General features: G+C 43.3%; 1 protein-coding gene across 1 annotated transcript in view; it reads right to left on the bottom strand.

Annotated features, from left to right (window-relative positions):
• Window positions 1–5,773: 5,773 nt before the first annotated feature.
• LOC124711170 (transmembrane emp24 domain-containing protein 2) overlaps window positions 5,774–27,039 on the bottom strand; it is a 45,456-nt gene continuing 24,190 nt past the window's right edge. The window contains exon 3 of the mRNA XM_047241094.1: window positions 5,774–6,197. Within this exon, the coding sequence (XP_047097050.1) occupies window positions 5,965–6,197 (233 nt within the window). The 3' untranslated portion in view covers window positions 5,774–5,964. The remainder of the gene's footprint in view (window positions 6,198–27,039) is intronic.

Genomic DNA, 27,039 nt, shown 5'->3' on the forward strand with positions numbered 1-27,039 from the left:
CAGTTCCCTTAATCACCACTTCTAACTGCAATTACTACTCATAATTGGTGAGCAAGATGTATGAGACAGGCAAAATACCCTCAGACTTCAAGAAGAATATAATAATTCCAATCCCAAAGAAAGCAGGTGTTGACAGATGTGAAAAGTACCGAACTATCAGTTTAATAAGCCACGGCTGCAAAATACTAACACGAATTCTTTACAGACGAATGGAAATACTGGTAGAAGCCAACCTCGGGGAAGATGGATTCCGTAGAAATGTTGGAACATGTGAGGCAATACGGACCCTATGACTTATCTTAGAAGATAGAGTATGGAAAGGCAAACCTATGTTTCTAGCATTTGTAGACTTAGAGAAAGCTTTTGACATTGTTGAGTGGAATACTCTTTTTCAAATTCTGAAGGTGGCAGGGGTAAAATACAGTGAGCGAAAGGCTATTTACAATTTTTACAGAAACCTGATGGCAGTTATAAGAGTTGAGGGACATGAAAGGGAAGCAGTGATTGGGAAGGGAGTGAGACAGGGTTGTAGCCTGTCCCCGATGTTATTCAATCTGTATATTGAGCAAGCAGTAAAGGAAACAAAAGAAAAATTCGGAGTAGGTATTAAAATTCATGGAGAAGAAATAAAAACTTTCGTCGATGACATTGAAATTATGTCAGAGACAGCAAAGGACTTGGAAGAGCAGTTGAACAGAAAGGACATTGTCCTGAAAGGAGGATATAAGATGAACATCAACAAAAGCAAGACTAGGATAATGGAATGTAGTCTAATTAAGTCGGGTGATGCTGAGGGGATTAGATTAGGAAATGAGACACTTAAAGAAGTAAAGGAGTTTTGCTATTTGGGGAGCAAAATAACGGATGACGGTCGAAGTAGAGAGGATAAAAATTAAGACTGGCAATGGCAAAGGAAAGCGTTTCTGAAGAAGAGAAATTTGTTAACATCGAGTATAGATTTAAGTGTCAGGAAGTCGTTTCTGGAAGTATTTGTATGGAGTGTAGCCATGTGTGGAAGTGAAACATGGACAATAAATAGTTTGGACAAGAAGAGAATAGAAGCTTTTGAAATGTGGTGCTACAGAAGAATGCTGAAGATTAGATGGGTAGATCACATAACCAATGAGGAGGTATTAAATAGAATTGGGGAGGAGTTTGTGGCACAACTAGACTACAAGAAGGGATTGGTTGGTAGGACACGTTCGAGGGCATCAAAGGATCACCAATTTAGTATTGAAGGGCAGCGTGAAGGGTAAAAATCATACAGGGAGACCAAGAGATATGCACACGAAGCAGATTCAGAAGGATGTAGGTTGCAGTAGGTACTGGGAGATGATGAAGCTTGCACAGGATAGAGTAGCATGGAGAGCTGCATCACACCAGTCTCAGGATTGAAGACCACAACAACTCCAATCCGGGCCATGTTGTAAATTATCCACCTTACTCACATGCTCCATTTCTTTTATTTCAGTTACTATAATTTCCCTTGCCATGTTAAAAAAAATTTACTGTGTATAAACACAGTTGCATCACTCAGCTGCTTTATATCACTATTATATCTTATCTGTTTGTAATTTATGATCTATTAAAGACAAGATTACTTTGTTCAGCTGCATCTTTGAAATATGTCACCAATGCTTATCTTTCAGTTATGTTCTTCTTTGCACAACTGTAGTAATTTGCCTATAGTTCATTAGTTAATGTGTCACATATTTTATCTTAGTTAAATGATCTTACATTGCATATATACTGAAATAACTCCACTTGTTTCGTTCCTGTTCTAACATTAACATTTTCATCTCTGGAAATGGATATACTCTGTAAATGCACTACAAAATTTCACTGCACCACATACCTATCTTTGTACTTGACGATCATGTAACAACTGAAAACAGGTTCATGTAACTAATAATAAATATTGCAGAATATTACACCAATTTTGTGTGAGGTTCATTCATAATATTTCTTCTTGGCTATTGGCCATTAAAGGAAATTAAATTGTTCTCATGATCACATATGATAGCAAGAAGTTCACTCATTATTATACTGTACATGCTATAACCAAGTTTAGTTAAGCAATGACTGGGCAAATAAGTGACAGAACCTGTGTCATTAAAGGAACTCCAAGAACTGTTTAATAGGAATCATCAATCTTAGAATGAAAAGTGATTTGTAACAAGTTGCAACTAAGTTTGTGAGAAGGAGCAGTGAGCAGCTATTTTCTTATGTTGCAGTGAATAAACTAGAACATAAGAAAGAACTATTAGTGCACAAAAATGTACAACTTTGGTTAGCACAGTATATAGCAAAATTCCATGATGAAGTTACAAACTTTCATGGGTGGTGGAGAAGGGTACATGTGTCAATTTGAGCTAAGAGACCCTTGTCCGGAAAGAACTGAGTCAAAAGTTATACCCAAAAATTGTTCTGATACCTCTGACAATGGAATATATATATTGGTATTGTTGCTATGATTGTAGGGTAGGCAACTTTCAGGGATGGTAGTAGTATGGACCAAAACAGAAAATACCCAGTAAATACAGGCTCTAAAATGCATACCTTAAGAGCTATGGACACCTGTGCAGTAGAAGAGATATGGTTCACTGGATCAAAGATGAACAAGTGCTCATAGTTCAAGGTATGCATTTTAGAGATCATATTTACTTGACATTTTTATCTTGTTTGGTCCATACTACCGCCTATGAAAGTTGCCCAACTTGCAATCTTGGCAACAACAGTACAGGTACATGCATGTAAGTTAGGTTAGAACAATTTTTGATTATATCTTTCGACCCCGTCACTTGAAGACGAGACTCCCTTACATCAAATTGACCCATTTATACTTCTCCATCATCCCTGAAAGCTTGTATAATCATCACAGAATTACCCAATATAAATTAATACTACATGTGCTCTGTGTTAGTAAATCCCTCTAATCTCAGCTTTCCAGTCTCTTCTGCAAATTTAATTCAAAATCTGGGTCAAATACCTTAAAAGTGTACTGGCTACTCCAGTGATACAGCCATGCAATAAGAATGAAGAACACCAGAACGTACACCAAGGCTTCGTTCACAGTGGCACCGACAATGGTTCTCAGAGGCCATCACCAGAGGTTAATTGATAACATTGGCAGACCGCTTGGTCACAGTGTGACCGATCTGCTTCATCAGTTTTTCACAGGATCTAGAAGGTTAAGTTAGGTTAGGTCAGAATCTGCTCTATGATGAAATTTAGCACGATGGATGCCACTACCCTTCATGTTTGGGGATGACTGCTGCTATTAAAAAGACACCAAATCCATGTGAATGAGTTAGACCTGAATCAAATAGAATGTGGTGAGCACTGTACACTCTTTCTTCAATTATTGGACTAAGCAGACAAATTATACAAATATGTGAGATGAAGAGAAAAACACGATATACTGGGGATGATTTCATGGTGACAGTGAAAAGCAATACTACAAATAATCCACATAACTTCAAATAAAATCAAAAACACATACATATGTCAATTAACCTTCAAACTGTCATTTAGCACATGTGTGGAAGACATATACAGGCAGGGTGGTCGAAACAGTCTGAAAAGCTTGTAAGCATATTGCAGAGTAGGCTGTGCTGAGAAGTAACTCTTAAGAAAAAAAAATTGATACATTGTACCTTCTCTGAGTTAACTGGCATTGAATTTAATCAATCAGGTTGTTGCACATGCAAATTCAAGTGGCCTGCCAAGAAGAGTGGCCCCAAATGTGTTCTTCATTTGGTTTCCTAAAACTGAACAAGAGAGCAATAAAAAAAATTGGACATGTAACGGTCGTAAGGATCAAACCCAAACCAAAGGCTGAGCAGTCTTCACTATCATCTACACAATGAGAACAACTGACACAAATTGTATTTGGCAAGCTGCTTGAATCTGCACACACAAAGGTCCGATTGGCTACTAATTTCAATGCTAATTAACGCAGACACAGTGGAACACACCAATTCTTTACTTAACAATTATTTATCCACACAACCTATCTTTTAGCACCCTTACAGTCTTTTCAGACTGCTTCCGATAACCAGGTACAAATTTTACTATAAGACACAGCAAACACCTAAAGCGATGGGAAGTGGGAACACATACACCAAATTTGCAATGCAGAATTTGCCTGCGTAACGTGTTGTATTTTAAGTATAGACATGAGGCTGAAATCGTTAAGACAGTCACAGAACATGTATGATTATCTAAGGTACGACTCAATTAACTATTATTAAACATGGCAGTCAGACGTGCTGATCACTCAGCTAAGGGGCAGACAGCCTTAGAGAGAAATTTAAGGATAAAGGACAAAATAACTGCTACTTAGAGCAATGAGAGAAATTGATAAATGAAGGTGGTGAACATTTGTGCACCACATACATGAAAGTGTAAGTTGAAAAAGGACGCCTGTTACAACAAAACTTGTTGAAGCACTTCAGAAACTCACAATGATATATTAATTTTCAAAGCAAAATCTACAGCAAAATTTCAGTTTCTCTGTTACAAGGTAGTAGACAATTAATTGATAAATATGTTAGGCAAGACAATATGGTTCTGTTTACTTCGCTTGCAGAATAAGAGCAACAAAGAATGGAAAAATTCAACAGAGTGAAGATGACAGGAGGCCTAATATGCAAGACAAAAATTTTGCACAGTCAGTTTGCTGAAAGAAATCAATAAAGATCAGCAATGATGTTACAGGACAGCTGATAAGTTTATATACTCAAGGCAACCGAAAACAATAGACATGTGCAATAGACGTGTGAGTACTGAAATCTGAAATACACACACACACACACACACACACACACAAACACAAGCAAAACATCATAGTGAGACAGCACTTTTGCTCTGTTACACATCTATGGTGCCCAGTGTAGTCCTGGATACAATATAACAATAAACCAATCACAGCAGATGTTCACAGTAAAGTTCTTCCTACAATCCCTCACAATTACAAACTTTTTACATACTAACCCTTTTGCTGCTAAGACGTGCTGAGTGCTGCTTTGCTGAGGCTGAACTGCTTTACAAACTCTGCTACCTGTGCTGAGAAATGGCTTGCCAACCACTATGGAATACTGATCAACCGATTTTAATAGAACTATTTAGTGAAAAGAAATCTGATTTGCGCATATCTCACAAGTTATCTTCGCTCAATAAAGGACTGAATTTCTTTTCGTTATCCATAATAGTGACAGCGCTGTATCAGATTTAGTAAAACAAACTTTTTATAGAGTTTTCAGAGGTAAAACTGCATTGCTTAAAGTTTGGTTATGGTTGATTTTAGCTCATGCATTGCTGTGGATGAAATGTAGATACGATATCAAAATTTTATTTAAAGCAAAATATCTTATTTTGTTCTCAAGTTAGTGATTTTTCCACCCAATGAACAGCCTTGCGAGATACGCCCTTTTGCATCCCTGCGCACCAGAAATAATGTGGTCATAAAGTGTCGTATTATATAAATGGTTCAAGATAATGGAACGAGATTTTTTGCAAATAACAGCATGCAAGGAAGTACACATGTAGCATGATAAATACTCTAAACTTTATTGTTCAGCAAGCTATGGGAGTAACTAGTCTGCAACAGTGAGAGGTCAGCAGAAGATCCGCGTAAACATGTCAATAGTGCTTCAGGAAAAGCCAGGGGCCACATTTCAACGTGCCCACAGCTCCTGGGAGGCAGCGGAGCATGACAAGTTAACCCCTAGAAGGGTTAAAACAACATTGAATTTTTTTAGAGGTAAAAATGTTTCAGATGGAAAAATGTTTTATTTCTGCAAATTTCAATAGAAAAACATTTAACATCAAAATCTTGGTACATTCATATAGACATTTACACCTCTTTATTAAATACTGACACAACAATAGAAGTTCGTATAATCTGCATACACACACTTCTATTCACAGCCACACACTCATATGTCTCTCTTAGTGAAATTCTTATACCACTCGCCTAACCTCAAAAAATCGTTTCAGGTAATAGATCTGTCCCACAGTCATAGCAACTAGAACCATGGCTTCAAAGAAAGACCACATGACCACTCTCGAATTTGTACTCTCGTTAATTTTTCGATGGATTCTATCTCTCATTTCAATGTATTCTTGTTCATGCTTTACTCCAGTAAGTGTTGTAGATAGTTCTTTTATCATGTCCTGTAACTTGTTGTGATCATCTGCAAAATAAAAAGCCAAGGTTAATTGTTCTGCCATAAAGAGAGAATATAACAAACATAAGTACACACTTCTTATCAATGACAGATATGACATGAAATGTGTTTGACGTGCTACAGTTCATTTCCTGAACAGAACAACTTGTGAAATGCCATCTAAAGCCTTTATTTTCCCCCAACACTATGTGACTAGGAAGAAATATTTCATTTGTCCACTATACATTAAATTGGGAAATGTCTCACGAGCTATTAATAAAAATTCTCTCTCAATAAAATTTCACAACCCGCCTCCGTGACCAAGGTCACTAACACACGCTCGTACGGTGGCACCCGACCCAGAGGTAAGCTGGGTCGAACCCTGGTGGGGTAAAAATTTTCACTGCCAGTATCTGGCTGGCAAGTGGAGGAGAGGTGGTGGCATAAAGACTTGGTGCCAATGTCCTGAGTGAAATACCAAACCTTTCTGCAGTGTCTCATGAAGAGAGGGCATGTGACACTGTTGACGCATCGGATGGGGACGTTAAGCTTGGCGGCCCCCTTCTATCATCATCATCATACAAAAATGATTATTACATTACATTACACACACACACACACACACACACACACACACACACACACAAATATACATATATTTAGTGTTGCAAAAAACATTGTAATGGCACAAGTTGCAAATACACAAACAAATAAAAATCCACTCCAATATTACTTACAGAAATCATTACAACAAAGTAAACTCTTTGTCCATTTTTATCTAATACACTGGCAGTTGGTAAGTACTTTCTGTAATTTAATTCCTGGAATATCTAATAGTGATAATTGTTTCTAATGAGTCTGTAAAAATGAATTCTGTGTTCTGAAGCACAGGTATAGCATGGAACATAACACGTTATCTACTAGGCAATTTTGGATGGAATTAACATACATGCATCACAAATGAGTTGTACAGAGGCAACAAAAATGATTACACACTCAAAATTATTTTCGGAATAGAAATTGGGGCATCTCTAGGATGGATAATGTGCGCAATGATAACTTAAGACAGTACATATAATACTTAATTTGGTATGGGCATCTCAAGAGAAAGAATAAAAGCAGATAGTCGAAAAGAGAATGGGAATGATTCCCCACATCCCAGAGACAGAGAGACAATACGTTGTCATGGAAATATTTGTGATGTAAAGATCGCAAGAAGACTCTCATTAATCTCAATAGCCATAAAAATCATATAAGCAACTTCAAAATCACTCATTTGACAAGAATGTAATTTGGTGTGACAGCTTCTGCCTACCTTTACAAAATTGTTAATGTACGTTATGCGCAAATATTTAGCATCCTTTCATTACAGCAATCAATTTTCTAAAATTCATTTACCATTAATACATCCTGTAAGCAATGCCAAGGTACTACTTGGTACCGTTTTCTTCATCTCAACAAGACAGGGAGAAATCAAACATTGGAAAATCCAGGATGGAATGTAACAATATTACGAGAAGGAAAACTGCTACTCACTATACAGCAGCAATGCTGGGTTGCAGATAGGCACCACAAAAAGACTCTCACAATTATAGCTTTTGGCCATTAAGACCTTCATCGACAACACACACACACACACACACACACACAACTGCAGTCTCAGCAACTGAAACCACCCTGTCACCAGCAGCACCAGTGCATGATGGGAGTGGCAACTGGCTGGGGGTAAGGACGAGGCTGGAGCACTGAGGGGAAGGGATAGTATGGTGGGGGTGATGGACAGCGAAGTGCTGCACATTAGACTGAGGGCAGGGGAGGGGGGCGGGGGCGAAGCAGCTGAAAAGGAGAGAAATAAAAAGACTGGGTGGAATGGGAACAGGGAAGGAGCTAGATGGGTGAGGACAGTGACTAATGAAGGTTGAGGCCAGGAGGGTTACTAGAACGTAGGATGTATTGCAGCGGAAGTTCCCACCTGCTGGTGTTGGTGGGAAGGATCTATATAGCACATGCTGTGAAGCAGGAGCTCAATCTCCAGAATCGGAAATTGTGTCAGGTAATATTTTCTGCTCGTATCTTCCCGCCAGTGTTATGTCACTAATTCAACTTGTGGGCCAAGAGATCATACAATATTTCAAGTGCTAGGCCAGAGGAATGTTTGTGCAAAATCTGCTAAGTTCAGATTGCAATGTCAAAGAGTTCCAATGCAATTTTAATATTAAAAACATTCACAGCTGCAACTGCTTGGACCTCTGTGAAACATGCAATATTGTAAAGGGCCTGGAGAAAAGTATGGCATAAACTGGTTGAAGAAGCCAAGATGGAAAGTAATTAAATGATAATGAGTCGACAACTGATCACCCTGAAGTCGCACAAGTGACAAATTCTGCATCCAATACTGAACTGCGTGTGTCTTCTGCAGAAGTAGTTGACAAATGGATTGTTCTTGACAGAAATTTAGCTATTAAAGAAGGGCAGACTGACAATGTGGTATTACAAAGTATTTTCAACCCACAGGAGGCACCAGAAATTGGGAGTGATGAAGAAGAAATGCCTACAATTCACACCTCTTGGCCTGAGGCTTCAGAAACATTAAACACTTTTGTGAAATTCGCTGAGAGTAGCCAACAATACAACACCTCTGAATTTTTGAAGCTGCACATCATAAAAAATTACTTTTATACAATTGAGCTAAATCCAAGAAACAAGTTGGCATTTCTACAATGTTCCAGAGAGTCGAGAAGAAAACTCTATCTAAACTGTCAGTGGTAGAAACCAATCCAACATGTGTCCATGCCCTTGACAATGTCAGATGTCTGTACTATCCCTAAGGACAGTGATTCTAATCAGAGTGGACCACATTTATGGTAACAATTTTTCATAATTAGCTTGCTCTTGATCTTTTCAAATCAACGGTGCTTATTTTACTTCATACGTGGCATAGAAAAATTATTTACGTATACTGACGACATTATGAAAAGGAAAGGTGCTACTCACCACATAGTGGAGATACTGAGTCACAGATATAACAACAAAATAACTGACAAACAAAGCTTTACCCCAAACACGTCTTCATCAGAAAACACACACACACACACACACACACACACACACACACACACACAGAGAGAGAGAGAGAAGTTGAAAAAGGACACCTGCTTCAACAAAAATTGTTGAGGCACCTCAGAAATACATAGCGATGTATTAATTTCTAAAGCAAAATCTGCAGCAAAATTTCAGTTTCATTGCTCCAAGATAGTAGATCAAGAGACTTTAGTCGTGTGTGTGTGTGTGTGTGTGTGTGTGTGTGTGTGTAGGGGGGGGGGGGGTTCTGATGAAGGCCCGTTTAGAATTCTTTTTGTTGTGCCGATCTGTGACTCAGCATCTCCAATACACAGTGAGTAGCAACTTTCCTTTTAATAATATTGTCATTATACCATCCTAAACTTTCCACTGTTTTATGTAAACTGAACATTTCTAAATCTCTGAGCCTTCAACTCATTTAATGGAACACAACAGTATTCAAATTTTAATTCAATTTTGTTTTTACACAAAAGTAATACATACTTTTAATTTTTATACTGTAATCTCTACTGTTATATTTAATAAATAACCAATACTTGTTTTTGTACATTAAAACAATAGATTTTGTTTATACCCTTTTTTTACACAAAGTTTCTAAAAATGACCTTAATAATCCAGCATATATTTGACGATCCAGCACTGTTGAATCCCAAAATGTGCCAGATTACCAAGATCCAACTGCATGATGTTCCAGAATCAAATGCTTGATTGCTTTTTATTTAATTGAAACATTGTACTTTTTATTTTATATATGAAATAAGTGCAACATTGAAGCTTACGTTCATAATCAAAAACTAGTATCTGAACACTGTTCACATATATTACTTGCATTTTTGACCGTTCTTGAGGCAGGTGTTTGGCCTAGCGCTGACAATATATTTTTTGAATGAAATTTTCACTCTGCAGCAGAGTGTGGCCCAATATGAAACTTCATGGTTGGTTGGTTTAAAAGGGGGGAGGGACCAAAATGCAAGGTCACTGGTCCCTTGTTCCCAGTAGAACAATTACCCAAGGGAAAGAAAACAAAGAAGGCATACGGCACAACAACAGGAGAGAGGAAGAACCAGAAGAACGACAGGAGGACAACAAACACTACAATGGACAAAACAGAACAGAAAACCAGAGAGAGACTCAAGAAACAGGGAGAAGAGATTAAAAACAAGAAAGCAGGTTACCATGAGTGGCTGACCATGAGAATAAAAAAGGAGAAGCCAGCCACTCTGCAACACATTAAAACCTTCACCCTAAAAGCCCTAGGGTGGAGGACACAGAGACGAAGAACATGCGCTAAAACTCAAATCAAATGATAAAACCCACCCTCATGAATAAAACATAAAACTAAAGCTGCTGTTGACGCATTGTCACCCAACACTGAAGGTAGGATGCTGGGAAAGTTAAAAGTCCCCCCACAGAGTGGCTAAAAGTGGGCAGTCCAGCAAGAGGTGGACGACTGTCATTTGGGAGCCACAGCGACACTGAGGTGGGTCCTCGCGACGGACGAGGTAACCATGTGTGAGCTGCGTATAGCCAATTCAGAGCCAGCAAAGGACAAATAATTCCCTGGGAGAAGCCCGCAGGGACGATCTCCACACATTCGCAGTCTCCTTAATGACACACAGTTTGTTGTGCATACTGTTATGCCACACCGTCTCCCAAAGCTGAAAAACCTTGTGGCGGAAGACAGAAGGCAGGTCAGTTTCAGAGATGCCCATCTCTGGGAGTGGTTTCATCATACCCTGTTAGGCCGGTCTGTCAGCAAGTTCGTCGCCTGGGTTTCCAACGTGTCCTGCGGACCACACAAACACCACTGAACAAGTGGACTGTTCTAGGGCAGATATGGACTCCTAAGTGTTCGCTGCCAAAGGATGGCAAGGGTAGCACTGGTCGATGGCTTGTAAGCTTCTCAGGGGGTCAGAACACAGAAGAAATGACTCACCAGAACAGGAACAGATGTACTGAAGTGCACGAGATACGGCCAAAAGTTCTGCAGTGAATACACTGCAGCCAGCAGGCAAGGAATGCTGTTCAATATGGCCTCTGTAGACATAGGCGAAGCCAACATTACCATCAGCCATCGATGTAAACAACTTCAGAGCCCCTGAACACGTGAATAAACAAGAGGAAGTGACAGCGGAGAGCGATGAGGTTAACGGAGTCCTTAGGGCCATGCAAAAGGCGCAGACAAAGCTTCGGCCGAGGTGTACACCATGGAGGTGTACGTGAATTGACGTCAAGTAGAGGTGGTAATGGGACGGACTCCATTTCGGAGAGGAGGGATCGCACACAAACCGCAATCGTGAGCCCTGACCTGGGTTGCCGATGCGGGAGATGAACTGCCGTGGGTGGGAAGAAGAGACGGTAATTCGGATGCCCAGGAGAACTACAAATGTGTGCAACATAACTGGCAAGCAGTTGTGCACATCGGATCCGCAATGGCGGGACTCTGGCCTCCACCACAGGACACTGGTCACCGGATTAATTCTACATGCTCCCGTCACTAGGCAAATGCCACAGTGGTGCAATGGGTCGAGTAAACGCAACGCTGAGGGTGCCGCCGAACCATGAACCAGACTCCAAAAGTCAAGGCGGGATTGAACAAGGGCTCTGTAGAGCTGCAGCAGCTTAGAGTGATCTGCACCCCAGTTAGTGTTGCTCGGTCATTGGAGAGCACTGAGATGCTGCCAGCACTCTCGCTTAAGCTAACGAAGCTGAGGTAGCCAAGTCAATCGAGCGTCAAAAAGCAGTCCCAAGAATCAATACGTCTCCACTACAGTGAGTGAATCGTCATTAAGATAAAGTTCAGGTTCCGGATTAATGGTACGATGCCGACAGAAGTGCATGACAAACGACTTCGCGGCTGAAAACTGGAATCCATGGGCTAGAGCCCATGACTGCGCCTTATGAACAGCTCTCTGTATGTGCCGCTCAGCAACACCAGTACTGGAGGAGCAATACGAAATGCTAAAGTCATCCGCATACAGAGAAGGGAAGACCGATGGCCCTACAGCTGCTGCTAGGCCGTTAATGGCCATTCAAAACAGAGATATGCTCAATACGGAGCCCTATGGAATGCCATTCTCCTAAATACGGGGGGAACTATGGGCGGCACCAACACTGGCATGGAAAGTACGGAGCGACAGGAAGTTTTGAATACGAAGCGGGAGCAGGCCCCAGAGACTACACTCATACAATGTGGCAAGGATATGATGTCACCAGGTCGTGTTGTAAGCTTTACGTAAGTCAAAAAAGATGGCAACCAGATGTTTGTGTCTGGAAAAGGCTGTTCGGATGGCAGACTTGAGGGACACAAGACTATCACTGATAGAGCGACCATGGCAGAAGCTGCCCTGACATGGAGCCAGTAGGCCACGTGACTCCAGGACCCAACCCAACCGCCAACACACCATACGTTCCAGCAGCTTACAGAGAACATTGGTGAGGCTGATGGGCCAATAGCTATCCACATCAAGCGGGTTTTGACCAGGTCTGAACACCGGAATGATGGTGCTCTCTAGGCATTGCAATGGAAAAATGCCATCACACCAGATCCGGTTGAAGATGAGGAAGAGATGTTGCTTGTAGTCAGACGAGAGTTGTTTAATCATCTGCCTGTGGATCCGATCCGGCCCAGGAGCTGTGTCGGGGCAATGTGCAAGGGCGCTGAGGAGCTCACACTCTGTAAATGTGGCGTTATGGGGTTCAATGTGGCATGTAGTGAAAGAGGACTTTCCTTTCCATCCGGCATTTGAGGGTGCAAAACGCTGGGGGATAATTCTCTGATACAGAGGCTCGAGCAAAGTGCTCGACAATCACGTTTGTGTCGGTAGAGAGAACACCATTGACATTAACGCCAGGGACACCTGTCGGTCTGGTACCCAAAAAGATGTCTGACCTACGTCCAGACTTGGGAAGGTGATGTATGGCACTCAATGGTCGACACGTACTTCTCCCAACACCTGTTTCCGTCATTTTATAAGCAGGCAAACGCGGGCACAGAACTGCTTAAAGGCTGTTAGGTGCTCTAGGGAAGGTGCCACTTATGTCGCTGTAGAGCTCGCCGACGCTCTTTAACTGCCTCAGCGACTTCCAGTGACCACCAAGGGACTGTCTTTCAACGGGGGCACCCTAGAGAACGTGGGATCGCGTTTTCCGTCGCAGAAATTATTGTTGTAGTGACCTGCTGAATGACAACATCGATGGCACCATGTGGAGGAGATTCACTGGTGACAGCAGAGGTGAACATTACCCAATCTGCCTGCCCATCTGGGTAGGCATCCGTGGGCATGATGCCGGGCGAGTGACAGGAAGGTGGGGAAGCAGTCACTACCACACAGGTCGTCATGTGCTCTCCAGTGGATAGATTGGAGGAGTCCTGAGCTGCAAATTGGTAAATTAATGGCTGAGTAACTACCATGAGCCACACTGAAATGTGTGGCAGCCCCAGTATTTAGGAGGCAGAAGTTGAGTTGGAACAGTAAATTTTTGACATCTTTGCCATGGCCTGTAAGCACGGTGCTACCCCACAAGGGGTTGTGGGCATTAAAATCTCCCAAAAGTAGAACAGGTTTAGGGAATTGATCAATCACTGTAGCCAATACGTTCAGGGGTACCACACCATCTGCAGGGAGATATATGTTGCAGACAGTTATTTCCTGTGTCGTCCATATACTGACAGCTACAGCTTCAAAAGGAGTTTGAAGGGACACAGGATCACTACATACTAAGTTCAGGACATAAACACAAACTCCACCTGACACACTATTATATTTGCTGCAGTTCTTGTAATATCCCCTGGAGCAGCGAAGGGCAGGGGTTCGCATTGCCGGGAACCCAGTTTCCTGGAGGGCAATGCAGAAAGCAGGTGTAAAGTTTAACAGTTGCTGTAGCTCAGCCAGGTGGTGGAAAAAACTGCTGCAATTCCACTGGAGCATGACATGATCGTGAGACTGGGAAGGCATGAAACACTCAATGAGGCAGTCTACGCATCAGGGTCGTCTACTGCCACTGACTTATTTCCTGAATAGGGTATATCCATTGTGTCTGAGGGTCTGGCAAAATCTAAGTCCTCAGTGGACGCCAGAATATTCACCTCATCCTCAGACGCAGAGCTTGTAGGTAGCAGTGGTGTGGGTGCCACCGCACTTCCCTTGGCCTTGGGGGTCTTCTTTCTGGATTTCTCTTACTGATCCTTGGGTTTCTCTGGCTGGCAGGGCTTCAATGATTCAGTCTCTGGGACTGAGGACGATCGTGAAGCCCTACGAGCAGCTGCTTTTAGGCACTTCAGCCTCTCACGTGTGTCACCTTTCCCACTAGCAGAAACCTTGGAAGGGAGTGACCCAAGGGACTCCTTCGTAGCGAGAGGAGCCGAAGAATACTTACGCTTCTCTGGCTGAGAAGTGGGGACTGGTGTCCCCGATGGTTGGGGGGACAGTGCTCCTGAGGTAAGTGGGGCGGGAGCAACAGGGAGGGAAGTGCTGCTCCCCCCCCCCCCCCCTCGCAGAACTGATGGGGCTATGCAGCTGTTCTCGTAGCAGCAGCATAAGAGGAGATCATAGCCAAAGGATGTAGACGCTCGAATTTCCTCTTGGCCTCAGAGTAGGTCAGTCGGTCCACGGTCTTGTATTCTACCATTTTCCTTTCTCACTGTAAAATCTTGCAGTCTGGTGAGCAAGAGGAACGATGCTCTCTTCAGAACTTGACACAGATGGGAGGCGGGGCACATTGAGTATTGGGATGGGATGGACGTCCACAATCTCGACATGTGACGCTGGAAGCACAGCGGGAAGACTTCCAGCACTTAAAGTACTGCATTGGGGGAGGGATATATGGTTTGACATCACAATGGTAGACCATCACCATCACCTTCACAGGAAACGTGTCACCCTCAAAGGCCAAGATGAAGGCACCGGCAGCAACCTGATTATCCCTCGGACCTCGATGGACGCGCCGGACGAAATGAACTACTCGTCACTCTAAGTTAGCGCACAGCTCATTGTGAGACTGCTAAAGAATATCCCTGTGAAATATGATACCCTGGACCATATTTAAGCTCTTTTGAGGCATGGTGGTAATGGAAAAATCCCCAAGCTTGTCACCAGCAAATAATGCCCGTGACTCAGCAGAGGATGCCGTTTTCATCAAGACTGGCACTCAACGCATTTTGGACAAACCCTTTGCCTCCCCCAAACTTGTCCTCTACATGCTCTACAAATACTGAGGCTTCTTAGAGACCAAGGAGTCCCCATCAGCTTTCGTACATACATGGTACCGGGGCGAATGAGGTACGCTGCCATCCTTAGCCTGGCATTCCTCCCATGGTGTGGTCAGGGAGGGAAACAATTTAGGATCATACTTCCTTGCATTGTACTGAGACTTGGAACACTCAGAGACTGCTGGCGTTTGATCACCAGCAAGTGATGACATGGTACGCTTCATCGCGCATCATCCGCCCTGATGCCACCCACTCCGACCAGGGGCCCTCCCCACAGGTGCCACCAGCCACAACAAAGGCCACCTGGCAGGATGGCCAATGCCGGGAGTCCCAATACCCCAGGGTGACAGGCATCTACTCCTTGGCATATGTGGGGAGTTAAAAGTGCAGGCATCAGCAGAACGATCCCTGTGTAGTTTAGCGGCTACAACCAACAGGGTACATGGTTGCCCCACCACAACAGACTGGCTACCATGCTGGATGTGAGGTGCAAAGAATTCCATGGTCATTGTTGGCGCAGAAAACGACACTGCATAGTGGGTGGAGGAAAACGCACCCAGGAAGGTGTCCTCGCTCAAGAGATTCAAGGATGAGCGGAACTGCAATGCCATGACGAGAAAGCGGACTAAAGATCTCAATGTACGATGAACACAATGCACCATGTAAGGCACCCTTCCCCAATTGGCTCGCTCTTCGGGAAAATTCTGAAAAATGGAGGGGACCATCACATAAAGGCTGAAAGGTGTGAGACTCCTTTCAGTCGCCTCTTATGACAGGCAGGAATACCTCGTGCCTATTCTAACCCCCGGACCCACAGGGACGGGAGTGGAGGGAGGGGGGGGGGGGGGGGGGGGACTTCCTGGCATATGCAGGCAGGTGCTCTGCAGACTGTGCCACCCAAGAATGACTCACAATCCACCCTACCCAAGATTGACGCACAACCCATCCTCACAGCTTTACTTCCACCACACCTCAGATCCTACCTTCCAAACTTCACAGAAGCTCTTCTGCGAAACTTGCAAGACTAGCACTCCTCGATCAAAGAATGCAAAGTCAAGTCTTAGCCACACCCTGAAGGATGTTTCCATAATTAAATTTTCATCAGCAGCTAAGTGCGCACTGATATGAAACTTCCTATCAGGTTAAAACTGTGTGCCGGATCAAGACTCAAACTCGGGACCTTTGACTTTCACAGGCAACTGCTCTACCGACTGAGCCAACCAAGCACCTTTTTAATACATTTTTATTTCAATTTTGTTTCAGTTTATACTTCTGTTTTTAAATATATTTTTTAAGCATTTACATCTATGTCTAAACTGCAAAAACCACCTTACAGTGTAACAGAGGGTACTGTGTGCATCAATGTCACTCATCCGACTATCCTGTTTGCAAGAAGAACCATTTTTGGCAAGCCTCCATGTGAGCTCATATACTTCTAGTTATACCTTCATTATCTTTTCATGAGAAATACACAGAAGAAAGGAATAAATTGGTCAACTCTTCTATAAACATTTGTTCTCGGAACTCTTAACACTAAACCACACCGTGTAACAGAACACCTCTCTTACAGCGACTCCTACTCAAGTTGAACGTCCATCTCCATGACACATTTGTGCCTATTAAATGACTCTGTAAGGAAACACACTGCTATCATCTTTGGATCTCCTATTTACTTCATCAGTTCAATCTGGTACAGATCCCAGACTGACGACCAATATTCAAGCACTGGTCGAACACGGGTTTTATAAGCTGTCTCCTTTGTGAGTGGTCGATGGTTTCTGAGGATTCTTCCAATGAATCTCAGACTAGCACCTGCATATCTTCAATTAGTTTTATGTGGTTGTTACACTTTAAATCATTTGTGCAATTCTTCCAAGATATTTTACAGATGCGATTGCTTCCTGTGATTGGTCTGCAATTGTGTAATCTTGCGCTCTGATTATTTATGCACAATATATGACTCTTTTTACGTTGAGGGTTACCTGCCAATCACTGCACCAACACTGATCCTCCCTAGGTCTCCCTTCATCCTGCAAGAAATTTCTTATGTTACGACTTTTCTGTATACAATGGCATCATCTGTTAAGAGCTTCACAGAACTCCCAACATTGTCCATTAGGTCAATTATATTTACAAGTCAATTATACACTGAAGCACCAAAGAAATTATGAGAGGCATGTTTATTCAAATACAGAGATAGTACACAGGCAGAATATGGTGCTGCAATTGGCAACACCTAGATAAGGCAACAAGTGCCCGGCGCGGTTGTTAGATTGGTTACTGCTGCTACAATGGCAGGTTATCAGGATTTAAGTGAGTTTGAATGTGGTGTTACAGTCGGTGCACGAGCGATGGGGGACAGCATCTCCAAGATAGCGATGAAGTGGGGATTTTCCTGCATGACCATTTCATGAGTGGATCTTGAATGTCAGGAATATGGTAAAACATCAAATCTCCGACACTTTTGTGGCCGGAAAAAGATCCTGCAAGAATGGAACCAACGACGACTGATGAGAATTGTTCAGCGCTACAGAAGTGTGACTCTTCCGCAAACTGCTGCAGATTTTAATGCTTGGCCATCAACAAGTATCAGCATGTGAACGATTCAACAGAACCATCGATATGGGCTTTCGGAGCCGAAGGCCCACTCCTGTACCCTTGATGACAGCACGACACCTGGGCCCATCAACACCAAATTTGTACTGTTGATGACAGGAAACATGTTGCCTGGTCAGGCGAGTCTCGTGTAATCGTGTAAATTGTATCGAGCAGATGGACGTGTACAGGTATGGAGACAAGCTCATGAAACCATGGACCCTTCATGTCAACAGGAAACTTTTCAAGCTGCTGGAGGCTCTGTAATGGTGTGGGGCGTGTGCATTTGGAGTGATATGGGACCCCTGATACGTCTAGGTGACACGTACGTAAGCATCCTGTCTCATCACCTGCATCCATTCATGTCCATTGTGCATTCCGACGGACTTGAGCAATTCCAGCAGGACAATGTGACACCCCACACGTCCACAATTGCTACAGAGTGGCCCCAGGAACACTCATCTGAATTTAAACACTTTAACTGGCCATGAAACTCCCGAGAAATGAGCATTATTGAGCATATCTGGGATGCCTTGCAACGTGCTATTTAGTAGAGATCTCCACCCACTTGCACTCATGGATTTATGGACAGCCCCACAGGACTCACTGTGTCAATTCCCTCCACCACTACTTCAGTGATTAGTCAAGTCCATGCCAAGCCATTTTTCAGCACTCCTGTTAGCTCGCGGGGGCCCTACAGGATACTAGGCAGGTATACCAGTTTCTTTGGCTCTTCAGTATATACCATGGAAAGTAATTGTCATTTAACGGTCCCTTGGGGAACGCCCAGAGTTACTTTCACATTCAAAGATTCCTCTCCATTAGGGATGACACACTGTCTTCTGATTGCTTTAAACTCTTCAATTATACGACTGATCTGGTATTCCATATGCCTGCACTTTTTTCATTAGGCGGCAGCGTGGAACTGTTATCGAACACCACCTGGAAGTCAAGGAACATGGCATCAACCTTGGTAGGTGCTGTTTTCTGGGTTTCGTTGACAAACAGAGTGAACTGAATTTCACATGATCACTGTTTTTTGAACCCTTGTTGATTTATAAAGAGGAGATTTCAGTCTCCAGAAATTTTGTTATAAGCAAGCATAAAACATGTTCCATAATTCAACAAGACAAATGTCAAAGATATAGGCCTACAGTCTGCACATATATCTCATAACATTTCTTGAAAATGGGAATGACCTGCACGTTTTACCAATTGCTAGGAATGCTTCATTGCTACAGCACACTGCTGCAATAAGAGGAACATGTTGGAACTAGTTCTTTCGTATACTCTACGTAAAACCTTATTAGTATTCCAGCAAGTCCAGTGGTGTTTCATCTGTCAGTCAATTTCAGTTTCTCTTCTACCACATGATGTCTTATATTATTATCTATCGTTTTCACATTTGTCTGATGATTTAGAGGAGGAACCACAGTATGATCTTCCTCAGTGAAACAATTTTGGAACGAGACATTTAATATTCTGGCATTCTTGCTGCCATCCCACGTCTATGCCACTAAGGTCACATTGCCTGGACAGATACCTTGAATCTGTTAACTGATTTAACGTACAACCAAAACTTTAGGTTTTTCCTTCAAGTTGGCAGGTAGATGTTTACTTTCGAATTTGTTGAATGCTTCAAGCGTGAGCCTCCTTCCACTAATTTCGGCTTCATTCAGTTTTTGTTCGTCCGTGAGGCTTTGGCTACATTAACATTTGCAGTGAAACACTCCTTGCTTTTGTAGCAACTTCCTAACATGGCTGCTGAACCACGGACAAAGTATATTGGAGAATACTCTCGAACTTTGTCCATTGATGCTCAACACCGGCAGTGCTGGAGGTAAAATTTCCATGTTGACCAGTCAGGTGAACTGAAATCTTTCTTGTGACACCTATTAAGCAAAATATCTTCCTGTTTCCCTTTACATTCATACATGCAACTACATTCAGGGCTTCTGTAAGGGCCTTATAATCACTGATCCCATGTTCTATCCCAAGTTGAAAATTTAGAGCTTATTGTTAACAAGGAGTTCCAATATATTTTCACGAATTGGTTCCCTGACTGGCTGCTCAATGCAATTTACAGATAAGGCCTTCAGAAAAATTTCACGTGATTTCCTGTACCTACAACCTACTTTAATCACTGAAGTCTCCAAGGCTATAGCTGGTACATTGAAATCTCCTCTAATACTGTAACATGAACACAAAATTCATGCAAAACCTTTTCAAGCTTTCTCCTCAAAAATTCTGCCTCTACTGCTCTTGAGGCATGATGTCCATAAAAGCATCTGATGACGATGTTTGATCCACCTGTAACACTTATCTTCACCCAAGTTATTTCACATTTGTATTCTGTACCAGAAATATTACATATTACTTTTTTAAAAAAAAGAAAAAAAAACATGCCCCCACCACAAGCATTCAATCTGTCTTTGCGATATACATTCCTACCAAAATTTAGAATTTCATTGCTATTAACATCTGGTTTCAGCCAACTTTCTATCTATAGTTACCGTATATTTCAAAGACATTCCTGGAATTAAGTAATATTACATTAAATTTTCTTTCTCCAATCTGCCATATCAAATATCCCTCTCTTTAATTAACAGACATCTTTTTTAACCTTCTCTACTCCATCCCTTCCTCCCCCTGAGGAAGGAACTAATATCATTTATACTTTTTATGTGTCTATTGGTAGCACTAAACATTTTGGCTTTTGAAGGTGAATACTGGTCAGAAAGTTTTTTGATACATTTTTCCTTTGAAGCACTTACACTATAACAATGTTTTGGTGCTCACATGAATTTAGTTAATACCAACCTCTAAATACTCTGAATTACTTTTTATCTAATATTCAAGGGTGGTGAATGTTGACTCAACAAGCAAAGTGATAACTGGCTCTATGCTAACAAATGATCGTAATTTTTCTCACACCTAAGGCCTAATCTTGAACAGTTTTGTTTCTTACGGATGAACTGCAAAATTTTGCTCCAGTGGAAAGTGTGCAAAGATACACAGAAACAAAGAGCACTGTTTTCCAAAGAATGTGGTTAATAAATCCTGGAAAGGAAGCTAGAGACAGGAAAGTTGAACATCGCTGGTTGATCAAATCAGGTATTTATCATTAAAATGACCTAGAAACAGTCTAAGAAGAAAATGCCCAGCAGAAACAACGCGTGGATAAAGGACTGATGCTTATTTAAATAGTCCTCACAGCATTAGAAAAAGATGTCAATAATGAACTACAGGAAGTGTGAAATGAAATTAAAAAGTTATGATCATGGGCATACCTAAAAAAAAAATTAAAAATATATTTAGAAGTCTTCGTCTCCTCTCTTCCACTTCTGACTGGCCTGCCTTCCCTTCTTTAATGTTACCCAATCTATCCCTCACTCCCTCCTCCAACAGGGAGGACTGAGCAAGGCAGCACAGTGGTTACCTCACTAGACTGGCATTCAGGAGGACAACAGTTCAAACCCATGTCCAGCCAGCCTGATTTAGGTTTCCTGTGATATCCCTAAATTACTTCTGGCAAATGCAAGGATGGTTGCTTTGAAAGGACACAGCTGACTTCCTTCCCCATCCTCCCCTAATCTGATGCGCCCAATGACCTCGTTGTTTGGTCCCCTTTCACAAATCAACCAACCAACCAACCAAGCAGTAATCAAACAACCGTAAGGAAGGAACTAATAGTTCTGGAAACTGGGATAGTGTGTGTAGTTCTGTATGTGTGTTGGTTGTACTGGAATTTTGGCTGCTGGAGGTACAGGTACTGGCAGGAAGCAGCACCTTAAAGCAAGTACTATGTATGTTAGCAGGAAATGACCAACTGAGGTGCCTACTTCCTGCTCTGGAAGCTGACTGGTTGGAAGGTTTGGAGATTAAAACAATTTCGTGGGTAATTTTGGTAGCTCATGAAATCAGAGTCAGCTTGCACCCCTCACGGGGATGGAGGTTGTGTTTTTAAAGTGGTCATTCTTTACAATGTCTGAGATTACTTTTCCAATACAGAAAGCCTACAAAGTACTCAAAAGTTGTTCTCATGTGCGGCTGTCACTACAGCTTAGGTACTTTGCTGTTTTTCTTTGAGAGTGTTGCAGGTTAGTGAGTGAATACTTGTCAAATAAAAAGGCACCCCTGAACAAAGCCTGGAGGCATTAACTAGCTGGAGGAGGTGTTGGATAAAAGTGATAGACTTGGCTAGGATTAACTGATGCCTATAAACTCCACTTGTTCTAGTGGAAACTTGTGGTGTTTCTGCAAGTGTCCTGCTATCTTTCAATTTTAGATTGCTATCCTGTCTCATGTATTGAAGAGACATTATAAACCATCTGGAGATGGTGTAGTGTCTGTTTGCGGTGCTTGTTTTCCAGTATAGTGGTTGGAGAGTCTTTGAATGCACCTGGATTGCTTCAGAGCACTGATTAGTGGTGTAGATGAAGTCACTATTTTAACCTTATGTCACAGGTAAAAGTGAGAAGCGAAGTGGGTGACTGTTATTCAGCTTGACCAGTATATGTGTAGCTGTGCACAGAAATAATTTGCATCAAGTGATAAACTTTTCAGAGGAAGTCTTAAGAGAACTACCTAGCACAATTTGTCTCATGTACTACTCAGTGCTAAGTGTGCGCCAACTTTGGCCATGGACACGAGTGTGATTTTGCCTGATGCTAAGAAGTCTCTGTTACAACAGAGAAGAAGAAACATTTCAACATCGCCGCTGACAACTGTTGCTTTCCTCTGCAATCTGATATTTTCAAATTATCAATGTTTTGAAGGTGTTAATAACATGAATGTTCCCATCCAACATCCCCGTATTCCCACAGATGCCCCAAATATAAAATATCCATAAATAAGATGTCACATATTCCACAATGATTAAATATGGCTGACAAAGTTGGCTTACTGATAGTGTCATTGCTTCCAGCTGAATACCATGTTTGCACATATGCACATAAAACCATTTACTGCATTCCAAATTACTGACAACACCATTACACCATTTTAATACCACACTTTTTATGTTAATGCATTTATTCACTTCTCTCTATAATTTTATCCTGGATAGCATGCAATGCTATAAACACTCACTGAAGGGACACAGAAAGCACTAAACAAATGAATGTTTTGATGACAAAGCCCATAGATACAGTATGCCAAGGGAGAAACAACTGTAATGGGATGAACTGCAGCAGAAGGTGGACTGCCAAAATCGTACCATAAGCCACAGGCATCGGCCACAGCCAGCAATGACCCCTGCTTGATCAGTTTCCCTCGGCAGCAGCAAGACTTCTGTGACACCATTCTGGGTGTCAGTACCCTGGAGCAAGCATTTGAGAAGCCACTCCAGCTCGACCAACTTCAGCGCTTTCGACACATGGCACCGATTACCCCAGAAACTGTGGCTGTTGTTCTGTTTCAGATGGTTTGTGGTGGACCACAAAGACAATCGTTCCATAAATTCAGTGTCGTGGTGGTGGTGTGTTGGGGCTTATGGGCGCTCAACATCGAGGTCATCAGCGCCCTGACACACATTAAAAGGAACGAATGTGGACAGACCTAAGAAAGCTGAAGCACACACTCAAAGAAAGCAGGAAAAGAAGGAAAATGCTACATAAGAAATTAAAACCTAAGGAAAGGGGAAACATAGCAACAAGAATGCCACAGGAAATTGTCATTGGCTGGCCACTTACACAAAATATGGGCGAGCTTGTTACACAGTGAGCAAATTAAAATCCTCTCCCTAAAATCTTTGTAAAAACATTTGACAGGGCACAGAACTTTAAAACTTTAGCCACATTCGTGCGAGTGTTGCCTAAAAGAGATGGCAGGTCCACTGGCAAGTCAGCCGCGACCCGCTGGTCATAAAATAAAATGCAATCCAATAAAACGTGGCGCACAGTGACCTGGACGCCACAAGCACCACACATTGGAGGGTCCTCTCGCCGGAGCAGGAAGCCATGCGTCATAGGGCTGTGGCCTATTCGAAGCCGAGTGAGGAGAACCTCGCCCCGTCGATGGGGCTGAAAGGAAGTACACCACACACGCGTTGTGGGCTTGACCATACGGAGCTTATTGTCAGTCACTTCCAGCCACTCATCCTCCCACCGACGCATGACCCGTGAGCTCAACAGCGAGGTGAGTGCGTGCAAGGGGATAGCACACTGAGATACTTGTGGGGCGAGACACGCCTCCTTGGCTGCAAGATCTGCCCTTTCATTCCCAGCAATGCCAACATGCCCCGGAACCCAGCAGAAAGCTACAACCTTCCCCAGTCGCTGTAGTCCGAGGAGGGCATCCTGGATGGTCTGGACAATTTTGTCTGCCGGATACAAACATTGCAATGAGTGAAAGGCACTGAGTGAATCGGAACAGACAAGAAATTTAGGAAAGGAAGAATGTCTCATGTGCTCCAGTGCCCGCAAGATCGCAAACAATTCTGCATCAAAGACAGTAAAAGTTTGAGGCAGTCGGACCTTGAGGACACGATATGGAAAAACAACTGAGCAACCAACAGAATCCCCTTGTTTCGACCCATCCGTAAAAACAGCTACATAGTCATGGTGCTCAGATAAAATGGCAGAAAATGCTGCATTAAAAACGGTGGCAGGAGTGCAATCTCTCTTGTACTGCAATAAATCTAAAATCACTCCGGGCCTCTTCAGTAACCAGGGTGGCAGGCGGTTAAAACCTTGGATTTCTGGTTGTACAGACTCCACACCGAGGGACTCTAGTACACGTTGCACACGGATCCCAAACGGCAACATAGCCCCGGGACGGCGGGAAAAAAGGCGGTCCAGAGGTGGATGAGCAACAAGATGGTGAGCAGGCGATCTGGGAGCTGCAAGAAACTTACAAGCCTGGCGCACCAGCAGGAGCTGCCGCCGGATGGTAAGTGGCGGTTCGCCAGACTCAGCACAGAGGCTGGGTACGGTACTGGTCCGATAAGCACCCGCGGCCAGTCGGATCCCAGCATGGTGAACAGCGTCAAGGATCCGCAAATAAGATGGCCTCGCTGACCCATATACTGTGCACCCATAGTCCAGCCGTGAACGCACAAAAGCTCCATAAAACTGTAGGAGACGCGCCCTGTCCGCGCCCCAAGACCTGTGGCTGAGGCACTTGAGGATGTTCAGTGCCTTCAGCGTTCTGGCTTTCAAGTCACGTAGGTGTGGCAGCCATGACAACCTGGAGTCAAAAATTAGGCCCAGAAACCGCACTGTGTCTCTAAAATGTAGGACAGTATCCCCCATATGCAAGGCAGGCAAAGTAAAAAGATGACGAGAACGATTAAAATGAACACAAACACACTTTTCGACAGAAAACCGAAAACCCGTCTTTGCAGCCCACTCCTCTAACCGCCGCACTGTTAGCTGCAACTGACGGCTCATGGTTGCAACACTGGAGGAGGAACATGAAACAGCAAAGTCGTCCACAAATAAGGAGCACTGTACTGGACTCCTCACTGTAGACGTTATACTGTTGATGGCTACGGCAAAAAGGGTAACGCTTAAAACACTGCCGTGGGGGACACCATTCTCTTGCTCAAAGCGATCAGACAGTGTGTTACCAACGCGGGTCCGAAAAAACCGCTGAGACAGGAAAGACCGAATGAAAATCGGGAGGCGGCCACGAAAGCCCCATTGATGCATTTGTGCAAGAATACAGTGTCTCCAAGTAGTATCATATGCCTTACTGATATCAAAGAAGATACCGATACAGTGATGCTGACGGAGAAAAGCCTGCTGAATAGCCGCCTCTAGGAGGGTCAGGTTGTCGACCGTGGACCGAAATTTTCGGAATCCACACTGAAAGTGGCTCCAGACGCCGGTTAACCATCCGTTCCAGGGTCTTTCCGACACAGCTTGTCAAGGCGATACTACGATAACTACCGGGACATCTGCGGTCCTTTCCTGGTTTGAGGAGAGGGATGAGAATTGCCTCCCTCCACGAGGTGGGGAACACTCCTGTCTGCCATATGAGATTAAAACATTCGAGGAGGATTTCCTTTGACGCCACTGGCAGATATCGAAGCATGGAGTACCGGATGCGGTCCTAACCTGGTGCAGTGTCAGAAGTCTCAGTAAGTGCCGATTCAAGTTCCCAAATGGAGAAAGTGGAATTGTAGGCCTCAGAACTGTTCGACCGAAAGTCCAAGGTCGCTTTTTCGACAGTCGCACGGTAGCGACGAAATGCTGGATCCTGATTTGCAGTGGCAGTACTTTGTGCAAAATGCTCTGCCAGCATCTGAGCAATGGCTCTGGGTGTCGTTTGGAGGCATCCCTGGTTCAGGACGGCAGCTATTGGTAAACGGCTATGTTTACCGGAAATCCTCTGGATGGCTTCCCATACTCTTGTGGAACAAGTGGAATGGTTGATGGAGTCCAGGAACTCCTCCCATGACCTTTTCTTGCTCTCTTTAATGACACGGCGTGCCCTGGCTCTCGCGATTCGAAAGGCGGTAAGACTGACCGCTGTTGGGCGGCATTTAAATTGGCGAAGAGCCACACGCCTGTCCCGGATGGCTGAACGGCACTCTTCTGTCCACCAAGGCACAAGGTGCCGCTTAAGAGTGCCAGAAGACTGTGGTATGGACAGGTCAGCAGCATGATGGACCACAAGCGTGATGTGATCCACCCATTCCTGTACGTTATTGTGGCGGTCAAAGACAGCCAACCGAGTGAACAGTGCCCAGTTAGCCCTGCCAATCATCCACGATGGTGGCCGCTGCTCCAGCGATACACCATCCAGGAGATGAATGCGGATAGGGAAGTGATCGCTGGAATGAAGGTCGTCAATGACCTCCCAGTGAACAGAGTCGGTGAGGGTTGGAGAGCAGAAAGATAGGTCAATGGCCGAAAATGACCCTGTAGCAGTAGAGAAATGAGTCGGAGTACCTGTGTTGAGGATGCACAACACTTGAGATGTTAGGAGGCTCTCCAAAATTCGACCTCAAGGGCAAAGAGAAGTGGAGCCCCACAG

This window comes from Schistocerca piceifrons, chromosome 8 (assembly GCF_021461385.2).
Source record: "Schistocerca piceifrons isolate TAMUIC-IGC-003096 chromosome 8, iqSchPice1.1, whole genome shotgun sequence".
Classification (NCBI taxonomy): Eukaryota; Metazoa; Arthropoda; class Insecta; order Orthoptera; family Acrididae; genus Schistocerca; species Schistocerca piceifrons.